The sequence below is a fragment of the Onychomys torridus genome, chromosome 15 (genome assembly GCF_903995425.1).
Source record: "Onychomys torridus chromosome 15, mOncTor1.1, whole genome shotgun sequence".
NCBI lineage: Eukaryota > Metazoa > Chordata > Mammalia > Rodentia > Cricetidae > Onychomys > Onychomys torridus.
The window spans coordinates 18,855,549-18,867,417 of NC_050457.1; the positions used below are offsets into that span (position 1 = coordinate 18,855,549).

The 11,869-nt window shown below is 45.2% G+C and overlaps 1 protein-coding gene across 2 annotated transcripts in view; it reads right to left on the bottom strand.

Annotated features, from left to right (window-relative positions):
• Positions 1-5,650, bottom strand: part of Pde8b (phosphodiesterase 8B) — a 228,344-nt gene extending 222,694 nt beyond the window's left edge. For both annotated transcript variants that reach the window (XM_036206740.1, XM_036206739.1), the window contains exon 1: positions 5,437-5,650. In XM_036206740.1, coding sequence (XP_036062633.1) covers positions 5,437-5,463 — 27 coding nt within the window. In that variant the 5' untranslated portion in view covers positions 5,464-5,650. The remainder of the gene's footprint in view (positions 1-5,436) is intronic.
• Between the last annotated feature and the right edge of the window lie 6,219 nt (positions 5,651-11,869).

An 11,869-nucleotide genomic window follows, 5' to 3' on the forward strand; every position in this document is an offset into this window, starting at 1 on the left:
GCCAAACTATAGGAGAATATTCTGAAATTAATTCATCAGCAATTAATCAACAGTGCATCCCCTTGATAGAAAATTTGCAAACAAAAAAGCTACAACTACCTACACATTCACAGACAATGACAAAGTTATTACAGCTACTGCCTGGCTGGTAGCCATTTATCAGATGCTGCCAGACAGCACCGTGGTCACAGATTCATGCTGGTGATCAATCCCCAAGACACAGTGAGCTTTACCACTGTCCTTACTTATCTTTCTGGACAGTCATGTCCAGAAATGCAGTGTCCACAGTATCTGTGGCCTTATAGAAAGGCTCTCCAACTGCCCACGATTTCAGTTTTGATTTCCCTTCACCGTGCATGTACACAGTTGCTGGCACCATTAATAAAAGATAGTTGATATATCTATTGGCATCAAGCTCCTTTAAACAATACCCAGAAAACTGAAAAAAAAAAAAAAAACACTATGCTTTTTGTTGCAAAATGTGAGGGCAGGGGATCAGGGAGATGGGTGAGATGTAAAGAGGAAAATAATTCTATAATATTTTAGAAATTTACAGGACTCTTCCAATAAATACGGAGTGACTACATCTCATTACTTGTTATTTAACAGAAACAGTGCACTGTGGTCTGAACTGCAATGACCCAAGTTTACTGAAGTCCTAACCCCTAAGTACTTCAGAAGATGACTACATTTGGAGGCAGGGTCTTTAAAAAGGAATTAGTGTTAAATGGAGTTATTAGCATGGGCCTTAATCCAGTGTGATTGGTGTCTTTGTGAGAAGAGATCAGAAGGCAGGAATGCAGAGAAAAGACTAGAGACACAGAGGGAGCATGGGTGGTCTGCTGGGACCTTGATCTGAATGTCTGTGAAGGGTCAGATTTCCCCTTTGTAAGCCTTTGATACTTTGTTACATCTGCCCTAACACAGGGATCTAGACCGTGTATTTCTTCTCCTTCTCCTCCTTCTCCTTCTTCTCTTCCTCCTCTTCCTCCTTCTCCTCCTCCTCCTCCTTCCTCTTCCTCCTTCTTCATCATCATAGAGGAAGATAACACTCTCTGTGCCCATGTATCTGAGTAAGTCTATGCAATGCGTTCTGACCAAAGCACAGAAACAAAATAGAACTAAGCTTCATTCTTGAGCTGAGACATTTAAAGACAGTTGTTAATTTTCTACCATGTCTGACTTCTTCCTTGCCATGGCACCACCGAGACCACGTGATCCAGGTAGTAGAGTTACAAGGTGGCAGAGCTCCTGCCAGCCTGGTTTTCTGAGAGACTGCCTGAATCAAACACTCTCTTAAACGACTTTGGACATAAAATGTGAGACGTATTTATTTAATTTAATCCACTGAAATTGCACGGTTGAGTTATAACTACAGCACAGCCACTTCTGACATGCAAATCTACCTCACAAAAGCCAGGGCACCAGAGTGCAAGGAGTTCCTGTCATAGCAAGTGAGTCCATTATTGTTAAATTATTATTTAAGCAGAATATTGCCACTGGTGCACTAGTGCTGTTTATATCTTAGATGTAACCAACGCTATCTCATTGGGTTTAGGGCCTGCCAATGGGAGGAAGCTCACTCCTGGTACTGCAAGCTTAGCCAAGAACACAAGGCAGGAGAAGACGTAGATCCCAGGGGACACACCACTGCCATTTTTCTAAACTGATATAGCCTCCAACAACTGTATGCTAAATACTCATCCTTATATCCATAGGTAAGTGCAGTTCTCCTTACCAAAGAAGCTTCTTTTAGCAGCTACTGAGGCTGCTGCAGACACTCACCACTGGTCAAAAGGCCCCAACTGGGACATCTACAATGCAATCCCTACATCTAAGGCTCAGGGAACATCACCCGAATGAGTGCTCACCACTACAAGACGGTATCTTCTAAATGTGTCAGGGAAACTATACCTGTGACTCTTAACAATACAGGTGCTTACACAAGACCAAACTAGTTGACATGCCAACATGGATGATGAAATATTTAACAAGGTCCTACTACTAGATGAAGAGCTACAGGCAATGAAAGACTATCAAGAGAGGAAGAGTCAGTTTTCTTCAGGGACACACCCCTGACTGGTTTCCACTTTTCCATGGTCAGCCCTAAAGACAACACAAATTGGACTCAATATAAATTGTGTATGTGTGTGTGTGTGTGTGTGTGTGTGTGTGTGTGTGTGTATACACATACATGAAGTAGACAAAGAAGTCATAGATTCAAGAAGGGGTAGTGGGAACAGAGGAGGAATTGGAGAAGAGTTTTATAAATGTAGAACTCATGTATGAAGAAATTAAAAAATTAGACAATAAAACTCACTTCTGTGTGTAAAATATACTCATATACAGACTGTTTCATTTGTTCAATCCCCAATTGCATATATTTGCATAATCTTAGAGTTGGAAAAGACTTTGGCAACCAATGAGTCCCCTAGGTCATAGATAATACACCTGAGACCCCTTCAGATCAAATGATTCACTAAAATCCAAACCACATCACCTGAACTGAAGCCGAGGTGCAAAGTTTGCCAAAGCAAGTCAGTTAGTATGTAGTAAGAAGTCTGTATCTAATAGTAACCGTGCTTTCTCACATGGCAATACCACCACTAGGGACTGACTTACTAGAAATAGCTGAATAGATACATACACACACACACACACACACACACACACACACACACACACACACTTACTTATAAAGATGCACATGTATAAATAAAGAAAAGTCCACAATGCTAATAATATATGTGTTTAAGTAATCCAAGTGCCCAATGCACTGGGAATTGATTTAATAAATGATGGTTCACACCCAACTCAGATCTATATAGTTATAAAAGATTCAGTCTCTTTGACAATGTAAAATACTTATATCATTTTGATTAAAAAAAAAAACAAAACAAGAAAATCCAAGATGAAGATGTTTTAACTTAAGTGCACTGAGGCACATCAATTGCCTCTACACTTTCTGGCTCCTTTTTTTATTCCCTTTTTCACTGTGCTTGGTTAGATCTTTGTAACAGAACCCAGCTAGCTGGGCCAGTGCACCCACTAGCTAAGGGATATGGGGTGGGGGAGCCAAAAAACTTTGGGTCTCCTATCAAAGAAACAACCAGAGCACTCCCCTCAGCTAAGCACATTCCCTGAGGCCCTGCTAAAAGTGTCTAGGCCAATGCATACAGTGCAGGTACATAATCAATATTCACATCCCATGGCGCCCATCTCTGACAACCTGGAGGAGCAAGATTTCCTGTGGTCTGACTTGTATTGACTTTGGCTCTTTCATTTCTACAAAAATTGTCTAGTTAAAAAAGAACTATAACTCATTCTGTTTATTTCTCATCCTGAAATGAATGAAAAAGGCTATGTCTGTTTTTCTCAAACTAGTGCTTACCACTAAGCTCTGGTGATATTAGGCATTCCAGTATTTAATGTTGCTTCTAAAGAGAATTTCATTGTTTCATTGCTGAACTGATAAACTGCTTTTCTAAGAAGTTAATATTAACCGAGTCATTCCCAGGTAAGTAAGTTGTATTTATCAGATGTAACTGAAGGCTCACACCACCACTCCCCCCAACCCCCCAAACCACCCCCCCATGAGACACACAGCACACTGTGCCTTCTCTATCCAGGAGCCAAGTGTGGGCCTCTCTCCTCATGCCCAAGAGAGGGTGGCCAGGACATGGATCTTACAGTGAAGACTGGATCTTTTCAGAGGGATGCAGCCGTATTCAAAGCTCAGCCAGACCTTTCTACAGGGTTCAACCCAGTGTGTTCTGAGCACCACGACATCATTTGAGCTTATTTCCCCAGCCCATAAGCATGAAAGATTTCTGTGACTTTACATCTGGAATCAAAATTCAACTAATCCACACTCACCCAGTGTCTCTTCAGACTATAAATACTTTTTCGGAACTTAGCACAAATTGTAGCAATACTGCAAAGAACAGAAGACATGGATTGGCTGTCTATGAATTTGGAAACTCCTGTCAGACTGGGACTGAGGGCTCTCTTTCAGCATTTATGGCAGCACATGTGGCCTGTTTTGTTCACAGCTGATTATCCCCACACAGCTCCTATCTTCCCATCCCTGTTCTTCCCACCGCTGGTGAATTATCATTCTTCAGTTTCTACTTCTTGGAAAACCCAGCCTCTGCAAAATGAAAACAGCCCATTCAAGGTCAGGAGGGCAGTCAAGCAAGAACTGTCCATGGCAAACTGGCAGATTATAAAACCTTAGAGGGCGGGTCCTCTGCCTTTCACCTCCCTTGGCACTCTGGGTAAATGTTTTTGTTGACTGTCTGCCCTACACAGTTTGGAGGCAGGCTGTCTTAGAGAGGCATTGAAAGTTAAAACTTCAGATTGTCAAAGGACCTTCAAAGCAGGCATGCCAAAACCATCCCCCATGCACTGAGGGGAGACTCAGAGTTCAAACTTAATGATTGTAAGGAAGGTCCTTGGTCCCAGCGGCTCGCAGCAGAAGCCCTGAGGGGTGTTTGTCTAGAGCCCTTCACCTAGAACAGGTAAGCCAGAGGATAGTTGGTGCCAGGAACTTTACAGACCGTCACAGGTACTCCGAGAGGCACTGGAAGACTACAGGAGGTTAAGACTCTTTAGTAAGTCTGTATTTTTTTAAAAGGCTAGAACAACTCTCAACTCTCACAATAACAACTAAGTGTGTTTCAGTTAACTGTTAACTCCTTCTCAAAGTGCTCCCAAGTTCAACGCAGCAATACCCACTTAGCCTTGGACCAAGCTCCTGGTTACTTCTCTGTGACCCCAGGACACGAGACCCTCACAAGCAGCTTCTCTCCCGGGTACTCCTGCTTCCCCCCCAGATGCACATATCTTCTCACACCTGGCAGGATGGGAATCCTCCTTCCTCAGGAGCACCTATGCAGGAAATTGCATTGGATCCGTGACAGCAGGAGGCGCCAGGCACACATACACGCACCCACACCTATGTCTCTCTACCTGTCTCTGCACCTGTACCCGCAACTGCACCTGCACCCGCACCCAGAGACTAAAGCTGCATGCCTCGCTTCCTGGCAAAGAAGCTAATCTTGTAGCCACTGGAAACACATTCGGACAGCCAGGGGCTGTCCCGCGAGATGAGGGAGCGTGGGAACAGCGTGCGCAACAGGAGGTGACAATCAGGCCAATGCAGGGAAGCACTGATCGCTGCCAGACCAGGCAGAGAGCCCTGTGCAGGGATTATCGCTAAATATTAGAAATTGCAACACGGGCATCTTAGGCGCTCCAGGTACCTCCGTAGGAAGGAAGACCCACCGGGAGCCAGGTACCAAATGTAGAGAGACTGGAGGGAAAGGAAGGCTGTACTCCTACAGGCAGCACCTGGGGTTCAAAGCCAGATCGGGGAGGATTCCAAGCTTGTGCCTGATCCCGGGGCAGCTCTCTGCAGACTGGTGCAGGGCTCACCTGGCGCGTGCTCTGCTGCTGGTCCATGCCCGCTGCGATCACCTGCTACTGTCCCGACAACGCGCCCCTGGCTGCAGCCACTCATGGAGGGCACCCAGCTGCTGTGCCCTTGCACCAAGTGCCCTGCGCCTTGCTTGCTTCAGTGCGAGAAGGGTCTGGTCGCTCCAAGGGACTCTGCCTGCCAGTCTGAGCCTCCACTGCCTTCACTCCTCCAAAGGTCCCAAGGCCAGCAAGTGCCTGGGTCCTAGCGCCCCTCCGAGGATGTTGATCCCCGACTTAGTGGCTTAGCAGCTTCCTAGTTACTGGACTCTGAGCAACGCCTTCCTGGAAATCCTAGGAAGTCAAATCTCACTGGCATTCTGGAACCTGGTGCCTCTCTAGGGACTCAGGATTGAGGTTCTAAACATCTGCTGACCTTAGCGAGGGCTCTCCACAATCCCCTCGCTGGGGCTCTATCCCCAGGAAACAGCCTATCAAGTTTGACAACATCTCTCAACTCAAATTGTTTGCATACTCCCCCCCATTTGTCCATATTTTGGGTACTGTGAAGGGTTGGTACATGCTACACATGTACTCTGAAATGTCCCCAAAGTGATATGAACTATATTCTCAGACATGCTTATATTATTTTAAAGAGATGTTATACTGCTCAGATATGTATATAAATGTATGAATATATATATATACCTACACATATGTTATGTATGAATATATATGCATATCTCCATTTGTAGTATTATATACAGTAAAGGGTATCTTTCATATTTAAAGGGATGTGTAAACAGCACATTAGTGTGTGTGTGTGTGTGTGTGTGTGTGTGTGTGTGTAGGGGGTGAACCCTCAGCCTTAATTGGGCAGACAATTTGTAAACATGAGTCACACACAGATCAAGCCAAAAGCACACTGATAATCCTTGAACCCCCCCACACACACCGCAGCTGCCCCCACCAATCTGTTTAGGGAGCTGGACTCATTAGCGGTCTAGGCACAAACTGTGAAGCTCTTCTAAAAAGTAACCCCTTATACCTGTGCAAATGTCTCCACTGTAAAAAGGTTTTGTGGCATCTTGTCCATGAATGTCATCCCAGACGGTACACATAGCTGGCTCCTCCAGAACTGAGAGATTTCTAACAATGACCTAGAGAGCTACCCACAGGACTGAGTCAGTCCAGCCAAAAGCAAAGACCAAACAATCTGTTCCTGCTGACTTTCTCATCCAGAGAAGCTGATGAGATGCCTAACGGCAGAACAGGAAAAGAAGCCATTTTTAGAAGTAACACCTACATCCCAGGATGTGGGGAGAGACAAAGAAAAAGATTTTCTTGGTGTTAGCCGCTATACAGAGTCCTCTCATAAGACTCGAAAGCCATATTAATACAGTTTTTATGGGTTTTGTGGACTATTTTTCCCACAAGCAGTGACTCTGCATAACAGATTCTAAGATGGCCCCCAAGAGTCCCCACCTCCTGTGTTCATGTCCTGTGTCATCCCCTCCCTGTGGGTGTGGGTGGAACCTGTGACTTGCTGCCTACTGATGGAATATGGCACTGACAGTGGGGATGTTGCCACGGAGAGTGGGTTATACTGTCTTTCCTGAAGACTCAGCAGCTTGCAGGCATTTGGGGAACTAGAAAGCTGTGTTAGGATGCCCACAGGACAAGGAGCTAAGAATGCCTTATCCAAGACCTGGTTAGAAACTGAACCCCCTAGTCACACAGATGGAAGGGAGCTGAATTCTGCTGACAACTAGGGAGACTTGATTGTGAACATTCCCTGGGGTTCATCTGGAGCCAAGGCTATAACCCCAAATGATGAATTGACTGAGATTTTCAGATAAGATGCTAAAACAGAGGACTTCAAAAAGCTACACCCCGACTTCAGACACACAGGAACTATGACAGTAAGCAGTGTCTTCATGCATATGTTTCATGTGTGAGTGTGTGCATGTATATGTTTGCGTGTGTGTGTGTGTGTGTGTGTGTGTGTGTGTGTGTGTACATTTGGAGGCCAGAGGTTGGCATTAGGTATCTTCCTCTATCATGCCCAGGTTTAGTTTTGAGACAGAGTCTGCTACTGCTCACAAATCCAGTTAATACTGTCTGACACACAAGCCCTGGAGGATTCCTGCTGTCTCCGCCTCCCTGGAGCTGGGATTACAGGCACATACTACAGCATCAGCAACAGCTTTCACGTGGGTGCTGGGGATTGAACTCAGGTCCTCATGCTTGCACAGGAAGCACTTTACTGGTTGAACTAACTTTTCTTTTTTTGAAACTAGTAAATTTGTAGTGTTCTGTTGTGTAGTGAGAGGAAAACTGGCATGTGTCTCCCTTCTGCAGATGAGAAAAAATATGACAAGAGAAAGTGAATTAAAGGGGCCAGAAGAATTTAAGGTAGCAGCATAATGTATTATTATGCCATGCTCAGAGCCTTTGTAGGCCTGTATAGCCAAGGAGAAACAGACCAGGAAAATCATCAACAGTGAAGAGCCATGCCAAGGCTGAGAGCTGGTGGAGGATGGAGAAAAATGTGAACTGCGGCAGGCAAAGGGGACAGGCGTTTCCTTTGGGGCCACCAATCAGCTCCCAAATCACAACACAGAGACTTCTTACTAGTTTTGAGTGATGGGCCTAGCTTAGGCTTGTTTCTGGCTAGCTCTTTTCACTTATATTAACCTGTTTCTCTGTATCCACCTTTTTGCCTCAGGGCTTGTTACTTTTCTTCCCTTCTGTGTATCTTACTTTCTCTGCTCCTTGTGTCTGCTGGCAGCTGCCTGGCGTCTTGCCCCAGGTGTGCCTGCCTCCTTCTCCCTTGTTCCCTCCTCCCTCTTCCTCATTCTCTCCTATTTGTCCTCTCTGCCCACCAGTCCTGCCTCGCCTTTCTCTAGCTACTGGATGTTTGGCTCTTTAGTAAACCAATCTTGAGCCTTAGGCAGGCAAGGTGAAACCAATGAAACACATCTTTACATAATTAAACAGATGCTGCACAAACAAGGGTAACACATCCTCACATTGTTAAACAAATACGGCACAAGCAAGTGTCACACACCTCTACACAGTTAAAGTAACATTCCGCAACATACACAAATGTACCACATCTTGCCCAGCTAAAATGATATTCCACAACAGGACGGTTTGCCAAACTGGATCCAAAGATGGAGAGCAGAAGTGTTTTCAGAAAGAAGGGTAAATAAATTAAGGGGGGAAAAAAAGGAAGAGAACAGAAAGAATGCAGGAAACAGAAAGTCTCCAAATCCCTTTTCTAATGATCTATAAAAGACAGATGCTTCTTGGAGTGTGGGGTTTTCCAGAAGAGCTCTCAAGAGATGCTGGATAGAAGGGTGTCTATTTGCAGTACGTGTTGCAAATGGTTCATTGTTCCTGAGATATTACATAAAGCCAGACAGTGTCTCAACATCCTCAGCCCGAGTTCTGACAGTGGGCATGAATTGTTAGGCTTTAAGCATCTTTGGATGCCTGATGTTTACATGTTTTCTACTGCATTCCTGTTGTATGTGGTGAAACAGAGCCCAGTCCTGAATATTTATTAGCTACTGTGTACCTCCAAAGGCGCTGCAGAGTGGTGTATGACTCTAAAAGAGGAAGGGCAAGGGAGCAGAGGGGATGAAAAGGATAGAAGAAGGGAAGCAGAGCTGAGGCAGGAAAGGAGGAAGACACAGAACCACAGGCACAGAATTCCAGTGTGATGGGGCGGGGTGCAGAAGAGTGGAGGTCTGCTCTCACTCCCCACCGTCCCTGGCCTGGCTGTGTCTGTGTGTGAATCTCACCAATGGCTCACTGCAAAGCTCCCCTGCCAAAACCTGGTGTCTAAAGTGAGTAAGGACTCCAAAATCAAGCTCCGCCTCCCATCTCCCTTCTTCCTTGTCCACACCAACCAGCCACCACTTGCACTGTAGTGTCCCTACCCCATGTCCCTCCTTGGGCACCCTAATGCCAAGAATGAAATAATCTATTTGGGTCCCAGCCGTCTTCCTCTGATCCAAGCCAGGTACATCGGAAAAAGCCAATCCAGCAAATCCAACTTAGATGCACCAAAACACTCACTCTCCCTACGCATGCCTATCAGCTTCTTCTCCTGTCAGAGCTCGACATTTTCTCAATGTCGTTTTTATTTCAGTTGGTTCAGCACTGAACCAGATACTTTGCATCCCTCTAAAACCTCCATAACATGTTCATCAGGGTCAGAAGATGGCTCACTGGGTAATGGTACCTGATGCCAAGCCTGATGACTTAAGTTCAAATCTGGGGACCCATGTGGTAAAAGGAGAGAAATGAGTTCCACAATCAATGTCCCCTGACCTCTGTATGTGTCATGGCATATACACTATTACACACACACACACACACACACACACACACACACACACACACACACACACACACACACACACACACACACACACACACACATATATATATACATGCACACAAAATAAACAAATAAAAATGTTTTTAAAGGCCATTCATTGGGCATTCTGTTCTGTTTGCTCTCTTTAAAAGATGAATCTTGCTGGGGAAGGTGAATGAAATGGACATTCAAACCAAGTTTCACCAGTTCACAGCCTTGCTGAAGACCCCATGTCTACCTGTATGGCATATAAGCTGAAGTCAGATGACTTCTGACTGGCTGTTGGTTAGTGGGCTTTCTGACTTTCAGACATGCTGTGCAAGTCTATAATTGAGCAAGAAGATGTAAGGGAAGAAGGAAGTGTTTTCCTCATAGGAAACAAGATGCCTGGTCACCCCTTATTGCTCCAGCAGTGATAATCTATTGGTGACACAATTCTGGTTCTATTAAGAAAGCTAAATGAAGGTGCATCATTAGGTTCCATTGAGTGTGCCATTGGTCACTCTTCCTCAAAGATCAAGGATGTTAAAGGTACTTATTGACAAGCTGGTGTTTCTCACAATATGAAAGACCAGTAAACACTGGATACAGCCTTTCATGCCTGTAATCCCATCACCTGGGAAACTAACATAAAAGAATGGCAGTCCTTAGGCTGGCCTTGGCTATGTAGCAAGAGCTTGTGAAAGACAGACAGGGATGGAGGGGGAAGGGAAAAGGGGAAAGAAGGGGGAAGGGGAGAGGAAGGAAGGGAGGGAGGGAGGGAGGGAGGGAGAGAGGGGAAAGGAAGGCAGACCAACTGGCTAGTGCTGATGAGTGTTTCTGGTCTTTGACAGTTTCTAGGGAAGATGAAGTTTGGCCTTCCATGACCATTGAGATCCCTGTCAGTACCTGCATTAAATGCCCACCTGTAATCCATTTGTGGGCATAGCACTGCCTTATAAACACCATCCTTGCCCCAAACGGAAGGACTATACAACTCCATCATCTGACTTAGAGAAACCACTTGGTGTCACCTGAAACTCTGTAGACCCAGGATACTAGCTCCAATTTCTTATATTCATCTTGAAATACTTGACATAATCACGCAAAGACACTACAATGAAACAAACTTCCTACATAATTGTAGACCAAACATCCCCAGCCTGTATCCCTGTCTTTGGGATATCTCAAGTCAAAAAGAAAGAAAGGAATAGAAATTTCAGATGTCATGTGAATGAGCATTAGTGATATGGTTTGCAGGTACAACCTTGCAAAGATGAGGTTTAGCCAAGTGTGGTGGCTCACGTCCCTCAATGATGAACTATGACTTGGAAGCGCAAGATAAAATAAACCCTTTCCTTCTCGAAGTTGCTTTTGGTCATGGTGGTTGTCATAGCAACAGAAAGAAAACTAGCACAAAATCCAAGGGAAGATGTCAGGGAGGCAGTTAGATCTCTGAACCTATAGCTTGAAACAATGGCTAACTGGCTGTCGACATAAGCTTGGGAGCCATCTGTGTACAAATGTTACTATGAGCTGAGGCCGGGATGACGTCACCTAAGGGGGAGGAGTCACCAGAAAGGAGCAAAGGGCAGAGAAATACACTCTGAGTGAGTAGCAAAGGGAGCACCAACAGAGACGAAGGAGCTGTGGCCTGAAAGACAGGAGGAAAACCTGTAAGGTAGTGAAGTTAGCTTTAGTGGGATTTGCCCACTAATGGGAGGAGCTAGGAACTAGGGAGCCCCAGAAAGAGTCAATGCAAGAAAGAGATGATGATCTGTGTCCTACACCTGTAAAGGGTGGATGAGGGAATCTTGGAGTGGAGAAGACCAGCAGAGACACAGAGATTATTAATAACAATCCAGAAAGAGCTCAGAAGGTCAGCAGCTTTGGGAAGGAGGTAAGGAAAGAAGGGGAAAGAAACGCTGGGGGTAAATTGGGACTTGGGAGCCCGTGGTTGTGTGTGGGTGACTCAGGGATGCTGATTCCTCCAACCAAGACAGAAATGAATCGTGTACAAGCAAGAATGAATGGGAGAGGACATCTTAGGGAGGCTGCAGTGGTCGTCTCTCTCTGAGCTTCATC